General features: G+C 33.9%; 1 protein-coding gene across 1 annotated transcript in view; it reads right to left on the bottom strand.

Annotated features, from left to right (window-relative positions):
• Positions 1-7442, bottom strand: part of LOC141557582 (liver carboxylesterase 1-like) — a 45862-nt gene extending 38420 nt beyond the window's left edge. The window contains 4 exon segments of the mRNA XM_074293447.1: positions 1562-1695; positions 4151-4292; positions 5280-5484; positions 7306-7442. Of these exon segments, the coding sequence (XP_074149548.1) occupies positions 1562-1695; positions 4151-4292; positions 5280-5484; positions 7306-7357 (533 nt within the window). The 5' untranslated portion in view covers positions 7358-7442.
• Positions 7443-15187: the final 7745 nt, after the last annotated feature.

The raw sequence follows: 15187 nt of genomic DNA on the forward strand, positions 1-15187 counted from the left end.
CCATTCTATCTGCCTATCCAAATAACTATTGGGGCAGCCAGGTAGTACAGTGGATAGAGAGAACACCAGCCCTGAAGTCAGGAGGATCTAAGTTCAAATTTGGTCTCAGACACTTGACTTTTCTTAGCTGTGTGATCCTGGGCAAGTCACTTAACCCCAATTGCCTCAGCAATAGGCCAATGGTAATTGTTCCTGCCCTGAAATTCACTAGATAAGAATCTTTAGTATTTGCAATCCTCATTTGGCATTTGGGAAATATATACATATTGCTTTATTAATACCCATCTTAGCAAATGTTAAGTCTGCACTTGAACTCTTTCTCCTCTTCAAGGGACTGCCAATTTTTTTTCAACAGCATTCAAATTATTTTAAATGTATTATACATGTATGTAGTTTACTTGGCTAATATCTATTATCTTTCTAGTTCATCATCCACACTTCTGACTGTAACTTCCTAATACACTTGTAGGGTCATGTCACTCTCCTAGCAAACAACAACAACAACAACAAAAACAAAGCCTTCAGTATTTCCATTTTTTCAAAGAAATTCCCAATCTTGGAAATGGAGGCTTTTTACAATCTGACTCAGCTTGTTATGACTAGTCTTCCCTAAAATTAATCCTCTTCATACACTCTTTGTTGTAAACAGACTTAGTTGCACTATTTTCTCTACTTCTTGTTTTCAAGACTTTTCTAATACATAATTCATTCCATTTTTAAAAATTGAAATCCATCTTTCCTTCAAGGTCTAACTCAGATGCTACTTCTTCCATAAATCATTCCCTGATTCCCCTTCTCTCTCAGGTGAGAGTAATCTTTCCCCCTTTCATTTATTCATAGAAACTTTACCTGCACTGCCCCTTGGAACTTATCTTTCTCTCATTTTTATCCTATATTTAGCTTTCCTCCTTTAGATTATAGGTTCCTTAGAAACAATATGAACACAATACATATTTTTATATTCCACCTATAACTCTTGAATTGAACACATATTGTACATTTAATAAATACTTCACTGAATTGAACAGTTTGCACATAGAAAATACTCAACAAATATTTACTGAATAAGCTAATACAAAACATATTCAATGCATGCTTACTAAACTAGTCTGAGAAGAATTTACACCCCCTAGAAACAGATGGTCCACTATAAACTTGCAATAATATTGGCTATATTTGTTATATGCTCATAGTGCACCAAGCACCTTACTTAGCACAATATGTAAACCCAAAGATCATAATGGAAGGGGCAGCTAGGTGGTGCAGTGGATAGAGCACCAGCCCTGAAGTCAGGAGGACCCGAGTTCAAATCTGGTCTCAAACACTTAACACATCCTAGCTGTGTGACCCTGGGCAAGTCACTTAACCCCAGCCTCAGGGAAAAAAAAATCATAATGGAAAAAATACAATAAGCACACATATATGTCTAAGGGTAAAAAAGAAAGAAAAATGTGTGCTTTTGGTGACACTTAAAAGAAGTGCCACGAAAATTATAAAATTTCAGAATTAGAAGCACCATGGGCTACTTTGCATCATTAAATTCCCAGACTTTAGGTGTTACCTATAGAATCCGAAGATTCCCAGGCGATACTGAATAGCCACCACCACAACATTCTCCCGAGCTGAGAAGTATGTCCCATCAAGAGTTGAAGCATCACCTCCCAAAAAAGCCCCTCCATGGATCCACACCATCACCTGGGGATGAAAGAAAAGTTTATTGGTTAGAGGTGAGGACAAAAGCATGGGTCAAGAGCATGGTCACCAAAATGTTCCCCAATGTCAAAACACCTTGGAAGTATCAAAACCTATAGGCTTTATGTCTACCCAGATACTAGACTAACACCTATGGGTCTGTCTTTGTAGACTCTCTGTAACTGCCCTAATAATGATAAAGTTCTTGGAATGAACTTGAACATGAAGCAGCTGAGAAGTGGGTGTTGATGGAGTTTTCCAGCCATTCTTCCAACTTTCCCCTCCAAACAATTTCAAAATAGCCTGTCAATTTGAATTCTGGAGTGGCTTAGCCAACAAAAACTGAGGCATTTTCCCAACTCAAATAGCATAAGTCAGAAGGGGAGGTCTGAGATATTAGTTTGGGGACTTGCCTTTTGTATAGTATGTAAACAACACCAGCTATGGGCCTTAAGGCTGTAGCAATGATTACAGTCGATTTTGGCGGGAACTCATCACCTAGAGATAGTAAAGGTATTGGGCAAGTGGTCAGAAAGAAATTGCAGGAGGCCTCTATGTTGGCACTAGGCTAAGTATTGGACATTGTTGGGCAATTCTACCACTTATTACCCATTTCTAGGTCATAGTTCCAGGGCTGAGAGGAGTGCTTGTGGATGCAAGGGTGCTATACAGCTAGATGGGTAAGGGACCAGAGCATAGAACAATAGATCAGTGATCCTGATCTTCCCAAATTTCACCATACTGGAAAAACCAAAATTTTGCAGATTACCCCTAGAACTAGCTGTGAAAACAGCATGGTTAAAAAGCCAGAACCTTGAAACAGTCATTGCTTCTGCCCACCCAGGTGAATAAAACTGAACTCTCACAAAATACACTAGGGAAGTGAGTAAATAATAAAAAAGGAATATGACAAAAAAAAAAAAAAGCTACAATGGTGGCAGGAAAGCTCAAGAAGTAAATTCAGAAAAAGATAACACAAAAACTTAAATAAGCAAAATATAAAAGAAAAATGTAGATTAAACAGAAGTCCAACAGGAGTTCGTGAACAAGGTAATGAAGCAATAAAAAGGAGTAAAAATGATGATTTTAAAAATAAAATAAGAGTAGTAGAGGAAAAACTTGGAAGTGAAAGTAATGCAAGGAAATTATGAAAAAAGAAAAACTTTATTGATGAAAATAACTTCCTAAAAAGCAAAATTATCCAAATAAAAAAGACATTAGCTAAGTACCAAAGAAGAAAATAATTCCTTAAAAACTGGAATTGGGCAAATAGGACCTATTAAGTCTAAGAAATAGAATCAATAAATCCAAAGCAGAAAAATGAAGAAAATATGGAATATCCCATTGGAAGAAACAACTGACCTAGAAAGTAAATTGAAAAGAGATAAAAATTATTGGACTACCTAAAAGTTATGATTTTTAAAAACCTAGAAATCATATTTTAGAAATTATAATAAAAAACTATCCCTAATATATTAGAAACAAATGACAAAATAGAAAATGGAGAATCCATTGATTATTTCCTGAAAAAGATCCCAAATAAAAACTCCCAGAATAATGTAGCCAAATTCTAGTGCTCCAAGATCAAGTAGAAAATCACAAAAGCTGAGAAAAAGAAACTACTCAAATACAGTCTGGATCATACAAGATTTAGCAACTAAAAATCAAAAACAGTATTCTCAAAGCAAATGAGCTCAAATCACAACTAAGAAAAACCTTTTAGCAAAATGATGTCTAAGTGTTCAGAGGGGAAAAATGAACATATGATGAAATAGGCTTACATATATTCCTGATGAAAAGATCAGAACTGAATAGAAAATTTGACATTCAAATGTAAGAATCAAGGGAAGCCTAAAAAGGAAAACATGAGAGAGAAATCATAAAGGAATAAATACAGAGTTTAAGTGACTTGCTTGGGGTTATATAGTTAGCAAATGTCAAGTGTCTGAGATCAGATTTGAACTCAGGTTTTCCTGATTCCATGACCAGTGCTCTATCCAATGTGTCATCTAGCTGTCCCAGCTGTTTATATTCCTAACTGAAAAGATGGTGAATCTAGCTCATAAGAACTATATCATTATATATTGCAGAGAAGTCCCCATAGAAAGAGATCAAGAGTTTGAGTTAGTTATGTTAGAATAATTAGGATAATTTCTTAAAAAAAATTAGAGAAATAAGAAAGGTAAATGAAAGAAGGAGGAAGTAAAAGGAAAATAAGAGGCACATGAGAATAAGTTTTATTGGGCAGACAATGTTTGAAGATAGAACCATAGGAAAAAAAAAAAAAAAGATAGAGCCATAGAGAGAGGGAGAGGAGATGGCTGTCCAATAAGAGGGAAAAATAATTAAGGGAGGAGGTAGAATTATTTCTGCCTTTCCTCATTTTCTAAAGATACAAGAAGTTGCTACAACCCAATAAATCCAAAATATAAAACAACTTAAACTCTAAACTCCTTACAGGTAACTTAGTCTTTGATGCCAGATCTGCTGAGGTGTAAATATTCAGGTACAAGCAGTCTTCTGAATTTTTCAAGGATATATCATTCATCTTCTCAAAAAAGTTAGATATAACATCCTCTCCAATTGAATTCTGGGCACACCTGTGCAGTGAAACAAGAGAAATTACTTTTTTAAAAGAGCATCTCAAGAAAACATATTTGGGGTCACAGGTTCACTGCTCATAGTTTTGGAGCTGGTGGGGTTCTTAGAGAACACCTGTTGAAACACATTTATTTTATATATGAGGTTAAACTGAGGCCCAGGAAAGGAAATGACTTTGGCCAGTGTCACATAGGTAGTGAGTGAGTAACACATTCAGGATTCCAGGTCAGATTCATTTCTCCATCCCAGTCCTACTCTCCTTCGGAGCCTCTACTTTACCTTCTAGGGGAAAATTGACAAATGACTTTCAATGCTTTTCTTTTTTTCCTGAATTTAAAAATGTTCTATCTGCTTTCCGTTTGGTATGTCATTTCTTTCCTATGAGCCTTAGTTTGCTCTTCTAGGAAATGGAAATAGATGATCTTTAGATCTTGTTTCAATTATGACTCTGTATGAATAAACTTCTTGTTGTTCTCAGGAAAAGATAGGATGAAAAAAGTAGGGGAGAGATATAGTGAGACCTATGGGAATTATTTTGACTTATGAAACACTGGCATTCCTTCTGGGACAGCCAAATGCAAAACTGGGAATCTAGAATTTTTTTCCCTAACAGTACAAGGAGTCTTCTATTTAACATGGGTTCTGCATCAGGTCCTTTGTTTGTTCAAGGTGGCTAAAGTTTTCAAGAAAAAATGTATTATTTTATAGCTCATTACTATTTCACTGTCCAAATCTGAGATGTCCCCCTCCAATCTGATATAGCTTCAAGGGACACCTTAAGAATGAGAAAAACAATAATGTTTCTGAGGGAGAGGAGAAGAGAGGAAAAATAAAGAATTATGGAATGATTTGGAATAGCAAAAAAAAAAACAAAAAACAAAAAACAATAAAAGCATTAGGAGATAATTATCTTAATTAGGAAATGATGATTTTCTCTACTTAAAATCTTCCCTTCTCCAGAAAAAACTTAAAGACTGATGACTTACCTGGGTGGGTATGTAGTAGTGTTCTTTATATAGTCCCAGGTTTCAGGGGGCTGAGGTGGAGCAAATCTGAGGGATCCAAGAGGGGCTTTAGCAAAGGGGACTCCTAAGAAAACATTGGCAGGTTTGTCAAATCCTTTCATTATCAATTGTTTGCCTTGGACTTTTCCATATTCAGTATCCACTACAGGTGCTGAGGATTGTGACCCTGTGCAACATTATAAAAGAAAAGGTGATTTCATTTAAGGAGCAACATGGCAGAACAGAATAAACATTGGATAAGAATTCCCTATAGGCCTCAGTTTTCTCTCTTAGGAAATGAGTAATAGAACTAGATAATCTTTAAGTCCTCTTTCAATTTTGATTTTTTTTCAAATCAGAATTTTTGGGTATGTGGCTATATACCTCTATTCTATACCTTGGAAGGAATTATAAGTAGGAAGAAATAATAGCTCTCTAGAAGATTGTTTTAAATATAAAATGAGAGAATGGAAATAAAATTACTCCACAGATATAATAATAATAATAATAATAGTAAATCACATTTCTAAAGGACTCTTGTTTACATAAAAATTTGCTTATTAGAAATGAACAATATAAATAGTAATATTATCCTAATTTTATAAACAAGAAAACTGAGGGACATAAAAGTAGCTTACTCGAAAGGACTAGCAGGATGAATACAGAGAGACTTGGAGAGACTTATATCAACTGATGCTGAGTGAAATGAGCAGAACTAGGAGATCATTATACACTTCAACAACAATACTGTATGAGGATGTATTCTGATGGAAGTGTATATCTTCAACATAGAGAAGAGCTAATCCAATTCCAATTGATCAATGATGGACAGAATCAGCTACAGCCAGAGAAGGAACACTGGGAAATGAGTGTAAACTGTTTGCATTTTTTGTTTTTCTTCCTAGGTTATTTTTACCTTCTGAATCCAATTCTTCCTTTGCAACATCATCAACAACAACATCAACAAAAAAATTCAATTCTGCACATATATATTGTACCTAGGATATACTATAACATATTTAATATGTATAGGAATGCCTGCCATCTGGGGAGGAGGTGGAGGGAAGGAGGGAAAATTCAGAACAGAAGGGAGTACAAGGGATAATGTAAAAAATTACCTATGCATATGTACTGTCAAAAAAGGTTATAATTATAAAATTAATTAAAAAAAATAAAAGTAGCTTACTCAAAGAAATACAGTTCTAAATCTTTCCTTTTTACAAAACGAATTTTTATTGACCTCCTGTTTTGACATCATCAACAATTTTTACCAGTATCCTTCTTCTATTTCCTACCTGTCATCTCTTATAACAAGTGTTTTAAATGAAATGTAAAAAAAAGAAGAAAAATAAATCAATAAAACCAAACAATACATCAAAAAATTCTGAAAATATGGAAATAGGAATATGAATAGGATCCCATAGTCCTTTCATCTTTGCAGAACCAGTAACCTAGTAGTGAAATTGCTGGGTCAATGGAGTATAGATATTTTACATACTTTCTTTGAAAAATTTGCTTTTCAAAATGGCTGTACTGATTCACTGCTGGTGTTAATATAGTGTGTCTATCTTCTCACAAATTCTCCTTGATTATTCCAATATTTTATAATCTTTGTTAATCTGCAGTTTATGTTTTGATTTCATTTATTTGGAGTCTTCCTTCATATTATTGTTAATAATTTTCAATTCTTTTGAGAAATTTTTATTTGTCTCCTTTGACTATTATCATGGAAAAGTTTTTGTTTTTATGTGTATATATAAATACAATACAAAGATTCCCCTCCCATTTGCCCACTTAACTTCTTATGCTAGAAGCATTAAAAATTGTTATCTTAATTCATAATAAAAAATATTTTTTCCCAAAAAGATTAACCAAGTCCTGCTTACTTTCTTAGGTGAGATACTACCAAAATCTCTTAGTACTTTTATGGTTAGGTTTTTCTGTTATTTTTTATTATTAGTCATTTGTTTGTTTGTTTGTTTCTGAAAGAGAAAAAAAAAAATCTTACCCTGAAGTTTGAATGCAATAAAGGAGCAGATAACCAGAGAAATTAGCCACATTTTGTTGAGAGCAGTTCCTTGCCACTTGTTGAATATAGGGATCTGACCTGTATTTAAGGCATGGCTTTACTTTTGTGCCCTATAGATGTAGATTGGTTGAGTGATTCCCTTCAGGACTGAATCAGAGAAAAGTAAGTCAAGCAAAAACAAAAGAAGAATTATTCTCTTTCCTGATAAGAATCAGATTTAATGTCCTGAGACTCCACCCACAGTTAACTCTCCTTTGCAGAACTCTAATCATTAAACATTCTATTACAAAACTAATACCAATATCAGTAAACAGGGGTATTACAGGTACAATTTCATTCTAAAAACAAACTGAATTTTCTCCTTCTCTCCAGGACACACAATGTGCCATTGGGCAAACTATGGTATTCTGTATTGAGTGACACTCCCATTCCTCACTTTACTTGCCCAATTTCTTATTAAATATATTTTCTCATTGGTGCAAAAAACATTACAAATCTGAATTCTTTAGAGAACGAATCTAGGACTTATCAAGGAACACTAAGTTCTGATAGTGCACTGGATATATGTTATGTGGGTAGTTGGAAAGGAAAGAAAAAGGGAAGTGCCAAACTTAAAGAAAGCTAAAGTTTACTGATAAAAGACAGACTCAATTTGGAAAAATCAATAGAAATAATGATAGCAAAATAGAAGTCATTCATTTTTCTCTAGTACTGCAAGGTTTACAAACATCACTTTCCACACCACTCTTTAAGAAAGAAGAATTATTATTACAACCATTTTACAGATGATGGAACTGCTTCTTAGACAGATAAAGTCATTTACTCATGCCCACATAGAAACTACCAGCATTTAGATTTTAATTCAGGTCTCTTGACTTGAATCAAATCTTTCTTCTACCTCAATACAAAGTCAATTTAAGGGCAAATTGTAAAGTAGATTAGGAGTGGTGAAGAGTGGGGAGGGGAGAAATTCCATCTCCCTTTTATATAATTTCTGCCTTTCTTATGGTGTCTGCTGAACCTAAGAGTCTTGGGTCTCACCAGACCTATCCCTATAGTCCTGCATTCCTCAGGTAGTAGTAGTCTATATATTTTTACAGAGCACTCTACTGCCCACAGGAAAAATGATGGAAAGAATAAGTCTCCAGTCTTATTCCCCACTTCCTAGACCTGTTTTCCACTTTAACTTTCTTCTTACAGAAGAACTTTCTTGATTCTCCAAGTTCCAAATATTCTATTCCTCTTGAAATGGATATTGTATAATATATATTTAATGCTTACTTTCCTATAAACATGATTCACTATTTAAGGTACCTGAATTTGAATACTACCTCTGCTATTAACCACTTGTGTGGCACTAGGCAAGTAGCTTAATCTCTCTGGTATTCTTATCTATACAATGAATGCATTAGACAAGACAGCTAATAGTATTGATGATTTTATAATGATAAATCTAAAATAGTAGAGCTTAATTGGTAACTCCAACAACACTTGAGTGAAGACCAGGCCCCTGGGATTCCTTTCAGAAAAGTTCATCTAAGGGGAGTGTCTTATATTCTTGAGTCCGCATTTGGCTTCAAGCACAAATTTCCCAGTGCAAAGGTAAACCTCCATTTTATTGGGTTTATTTAGATTAATCTCCACTCTAGGTTTGATTTAATTCTCTTTTGTCTTTCTCAGAAAGAGTAAGTCTTTAAGACTGGAAGAAAAGGTCTTCTTCAGGCAAAAGTTCAATTTGGGCATTTTAGCACTTTCCTTCCTTCTTCCTTCCTCTTTCCCTTCTTTCCTCCTTCCTCTTTCCCTTCCTTCATTTCCTCTTTCTTTACTTCCCTCCTTTTTTTCTTCCTTTCTATTGCTCCACCCCCTCTGTCAACATACGGGATTATATCTTTACATTCCCAAAGGAATATAAATTTTGGTTGTTGGCACCTCACAAGAAAACTTGGGGTTGATTTTCGACCCACTCATTCTTTAGAATTAGATTATTTAGTTACCAATTAATTTTTGGTCTATTTTTCCATGGTTCTTTATTACATGTAATTTTGATTGCATCATGATCTGAAAAGGAAGTATTTACTGTTACTGACTTTCTGTATTTGATTGTGAGGTTTTTATATTTTAATACATGGCAAATTTTTGTGTAAGTGCCATATACCACTGAGAAAAAGATATATTCCTTTCTAGCACTATTTCTTCAAAAGTTTATGATACTTAAATTTTCTAAAATCCTATTCACCTCTTTAACTTCTAAATGTGTTTCTTGTAAACAATATAATATAGGATTCTGGCTTTTAATACACTCCACTATCCACTTTCATTTTATGGGAAAGTTTATCACATTCCCAATCACAGTTAAGATTACTAACTCTGTATTTCCTACCATACTAATTTTCCCATTATGTTTTTCTCTCTCCTTTCATTCTTTCCCTCTTTACTAATGTTTTGTTTCTAACCACCACCTCCCTCAAGCTGCCCTGCCCTTTTTTTCTCCTTTTCCCCTTCAATTTTTTTTTAACTTTATTTTTCCTTTTTTTTTTTTTTTTTTTTTTTTTTTTTTTTTTTTTTTAGGGAAGAAGTCACAACATGACTTTTAAATAAGTGTTTGGCAAACCCTTGCATATACCTTCTTAAAGGGTTGGGAGGAAGGGAGGAAGGAAGAGAATCTTCTGGATGTCAAAGTTTTGAAGCAAATATTAAAATTTATTTTAGATGTGACTGAGAAAAAATAAATATTAGAGAAGAAAGAGAAACAAGTGATATACTTTAAGTTTTGCTTAAAAGAAATGTAAAATTATTGCACAATGGAAATATAATTTTAAAAAATTAGACAGCATAAAAGGAACATTTTTAGGTCACTTCAGTCTTCAAAAGAATGTAAATAAAGCTCAAATTTATTTTCTTTTGCTTTTCTTATTGTCTTTAAACAATTAAAATGAAGAAACCAAACAAACACTTTTATAAGCCCTACACTCTCAGTTGGCAAATGAATTCCAAAGTGCTCTGAGAGAGAGAAAACCCTTTTTATTTTTTATTTTTTTTTAGAATCAGGAAGCAACTGAAGAATAAGTAAAATATAATATTTTTCCTATGAATGATTCATTAAATTAAGAAACCAGAAGAAATAAATTTAATGTTTTAGTGATTTCTAAGGAAATAGAGAAAAAGTTATAATTCAAGTCCAGAAAATTACAGCCACCATAAATTTTTAAATGTAATTCTAATGAATATATGAAGTTTAAATAAAAGTAGATGGTTCAAATCAAGAAATTATTATGATATAAATCAAAGGATACTTCACATGCAAATCATTTTTGATCACTTGGCAATGAAGCAAATTTTTATTGTAGATCATAAAGTACAATAATTTTCTTTACTATCAAAGAGTTAGTGAAAAGATCATAAAGTCATTAATGAAGATTGTTTCAAGGCTATGTAAATCTCTTAAAATGAAAAATGATTTATATAAGTGTTATCAAAAGGTACTATAGTTTAACTTATATTTCATATAATCAATATGATGTTGACAATTACATATCAATAGTTGTAGCCTTGCCATCATTTTTTTTAAACATAAGTTAATTTTGAAAAGTTAAAGCATAAGCTTATTGATAATAGTGGTTCTAAAACTTGAAATCCTGAGATTTTAATTGTTACTAATAGTGATTATCCAACTACATTTGATTTTATTGTATTCAAAAACTAAATTAGTGTGATGAATTTTTGTTAATTTAATAATGTTTGCTTTCCAGAATTGTTGTCCCTTAATAATGATGTGAGTAAGGGGTTGAAAAAGTTCCCTAAAAATTATCTGCTTATCCATCCTGGATAGATGGATTACTATGTCAGTAGTAATCCTGATTACTATATCAGGCAGGGATCCCAACAAGTGGTTGAAACAAAGAAAGTACAGAAACTTCTGCAAAGAAAGTTTCATTCATGGAATACACTTATAGAAATCACATAGAATATAAACAACTCTTATTGTAACAGAACTTCACAAGCATCACATCCAAATAGAAGCCATGAGTGAAACAAAGCTGACAAATGAAGGCTCAGATTGCTGATGTTGTAGCTAGATAAACATTTTTCTAGAATAGCCACAGTGAAGGAGAGTTCCATAAAGCTGGCATATGTTTTACAATCAAAATTAATCTGGTCAAAAAGTTTGGATGCCTATAAAAAGGAGTGAATGACAGGCTCACAACAATTCAATTGTTACTTGCAAGAAAACATTATGGCACCATTGTCAGTGCCCATGTTCCCCCTATGATCAATTAACGATGAGGTCAAAGAAAATTTTTAAGAAGATCTGAGACCCTTATTACCAATATGACAAAAGAGAATAAGTTTATAATTCTAGGTGGTTTTATTGCCAAAATAGGCTGAGCCTACCAGACATGGCAGGGAATCCTTAGAAGGAATGAACTTGGAAACAGCAGCAGCAATGGTCACTTACTACTAAAGACTTGTGCATCTCATGACCTTCTCATCAATAACACTGGATTCCATTTAGCTAAATACAATACAACTCCATGGATTCACTCTTAAACAAATATTGGTATTTAACTATGTGATAGTAAGGAAGAGACAGGATGTGAGTATATTGAATATGTGGTGCAATATGTGGTGCAAAGTGCTGAACTGATCATAGATTTACCCTCTCCAAGCTGAATATTCACTTTCAACAAAAGTGGCAGCCCTATGGTAAAATAACCACCAAAAGAATTATCAGTCTCTCAACTAAGTGCTGATGGAGCCACACTGATTAGGATTAAGGATATGATTCCTAGAGAAATGGGCTGAACATTTGCATAGTGTTCTCAACGTCAACATCTCACCACCAATCACTGTTAAAACTACTGACTATTTACCTCAAGTTGAAATCAATCACTCCCTTGCTGAAGTTCCAACTGAAGAAGTTTTGAATGCCTTTAGGGTCCTTTCATATGAAAAAGCATTGGTTTAAGATGACAGGAACAAATAATGATGAATGTTGGAGGGGATGTGGGAAAACTGGGACACTGATGCATTGTTGGTGGAGTTGTGAAAGAATCCGGCCATTCTGGAGAGCAATCTGGAATTATGCCCAAAAGTTATCAAACTGTGCATACCCTTTGATCCAGCAGTGCTACTACTGGGCTTATATCCCAAAGAAATACTAAAGAAGGGAAAGGGACCTGTATGTGCCAAAATGTTTGTGGCAGCCCTTTTTGTAGTGGCTAGAAACTGGAAAATGAATGGATGTCCATCAATTGGAGAATGGTTGGGTAAATTGTGGTATATGAATGTTATTGAATATTGTTGTTATGTTAGAAATGACCAGCAGGAGGAATACAGAGAGGCTTGGAGGGACTTGCATCAATTGATGCTGAGTGAAATGAGCAGAACTAGGAGATCATTATACACTTCAACAACAATACTGTATGAGGATGTATTCTGATGGAAGTGAATATCTTCAATATGGAGAAGAGCTAATCCAATTCCAATTGATCAATGATGGACAGAATCAGCTACACCTAGAGAAGAAACACTGGGAAATGAGTGTAAACTGTGAGCATTTTTTGGTTTTCTCCCCAGGTTATTTTTACTTTCCAAATCCAATTCTTCATTTGCAACAACAACAACAACAACAAAAAATTCGGTTCTGCACATAGGATATACTATAACATATTTAATATGTATGGGACTGCCTGCCATCTAGGGGAGGGGGTGGAGGGAAGGAGGGGAAAATTCGGAACAGAAGGAAGTACAAGAGATGATGTTATAAAAAATTACCTATGCATATGTACTGTCAAAAAATGTTATAATTATAAAATTAATAAAAAAGAAAAAAAGAAAAAAGAAAAAGCACTGAGTGCTGATTTTATTGCAACTGCAATTTACAAGGTAGGGGGTCCATTGTTCATAGAAAGGTTGACTGAAATTTTCCAGATTATATGAAAAAAAGTTATGCTCCAGGAGTTCAAAGTTATTTTCATTATCCATTTCTATAAAGGTAAAAAAAAGAAATTGTCTTGGGACAATCATGGGGGCATCTCTCTCTTAATCATTATAGATAAGATTATTGAGATAAGATTATTGCCAGAGTCCTCCTGAATAGACTGATCCTACATTTGGAAGATGGTCTGCACGCACCATTTGTAGATCTGATCAAGGCCTTTGATACTGTCAGTTGTGAGGTCTTATGGGAAATTATCTTAAAATTTGGTCGCTCAGAAAAGTTCATCAGTAAGGTATGTCAATTTCACAATGGTATGCAAGCTCATGTTCTGGCAATAGATAATGCTCTTGTTCCTTTCTTGTCATGAATGGAGTGAAACAAGACTGATATCTTGCTCCCATGCTTTTAGCACGGTGTTTTCAGCCATATTTTCAAATGCCTTCAATGAAGACAAACATGGTATCAATGTCAGCTACTACACTGATATAAACTCTTCAACTTGAAAAGGCTACAGGCTAAAACCAAAGTGGAGGGAGTGTTGGTACATGATTTTATTGTCCACAGACAGTTATGCATTCTATGTAGTCTCCAAAGTTGAGATACAAAAAAAGAATGGATGGGTTCCCTGCTCATATTAATTTTGGCTTAACAATTAACATCAAAAAACACAGACACTCCATCCACCAATATCATACCATCCAGGTGCAGAATAATTAGTTCTAGCAAATGGAGAATTTTTGAATGTTGTAGATAAGTTAGTTCACTTACCTCGGCAGTTTACTTTCCAGGGTTATACAAATTCATAATGAGATTAACACTTAGAGTTCCAGAGACAAATAAGTATATAGAAATCTCCAAGGAAAAATATGGGAGAGAAGTATTAGACTGACTACTAAACTCTAGATCTACAAAGCCATTGTGCTGGTCTTATTGTTGTATGCCTGTGAAAAGAGTGCCATGATAGGAAACTGAAGTGCTTCCATTTGAATTGTCTTAAGAAGATTATGAAGATTACCTGGCAGGATAAGATACTGCAGTTCTTTCTCAAACTAAATTTTCAGGCTTTCAAATTCTATTGCAGAGAGCATAATTCCGTTGGACTGGCCACTTGTAACAAAGGACAAATTTATGTTTGCAAAAAAGACTATATCAATAAAGAACTCACATAAGGCTCCCATGGAGGTCAGAAAAAGTAATATAAGAACAATTTCAAGATATGTCTTAAGAAGTTTAGTATTGGTTGCATGACATGAGAGACACTGGCACAGGACTGCTAAGCATGGTATGCCCTTATCAAAGAACATGTTATGATCTATACACAAAGCAAACTTGAAGTAGTTCAGAAGAAACACAATATGTACAAAGTTAGAGAATCTACCCCAAATGTTCAAATGGACTATTTATGTTTGACCTACATCAGACCACTCCCAGTTCATATTGGTCTGATCAGCCACAGTCAGACACACTAACTTAATTTTAACATACTGGTATCATTTTGGTCTTCTTCAAGAATTAAGGATAATCATCAAACAAACAACCAGATAGGAACTCATGGACTAAAATTCTATAATAGACTTTAGTCCAGAAAATATGGGGTTTTAAAAAATAATAGCTTTTTATTTTTCAAAACACACTTACAGATACTATTCAATATCCATCCTTGCAAAACTTTGTGTTCCAAATTTTTCTCCTCCCTCTCTTTTTCCCTTTCCTAAATGCAATTAATCCAATATAGTTTAAACATGTGTAATTCTTCTAAACTTGTTTCCACATTTATTGTGCTGCACAAGAAAAATCAGATCAAAAGAAGAAAATATGAAAAAAAAAAACCCTAACAAGCAAACAGCAACAACCAAAAAAGATGAAAAAATGATATTGTGCTCCACATACAATCTCCATAGTCCTCTTTCTGGATGCAAA

The sequence above is a fragment of the Sminthopsis crassicaudata genome, chromosome 2 (assembly GCF_048593235.1).
Source record: "Sminthopsis crassicaudata isolate SCR6 chromosome 2, ASM4859323v1, whole genome shotgun sequence".
Classification (NCBI taxonomy): domain Eukaryota; kingdom Metazoa; phylum Chordata; class Mammalia; order Dasyuromorphia; family Dasyuridae; genus Sminthopsis; species Sminthopsis crassicaudata.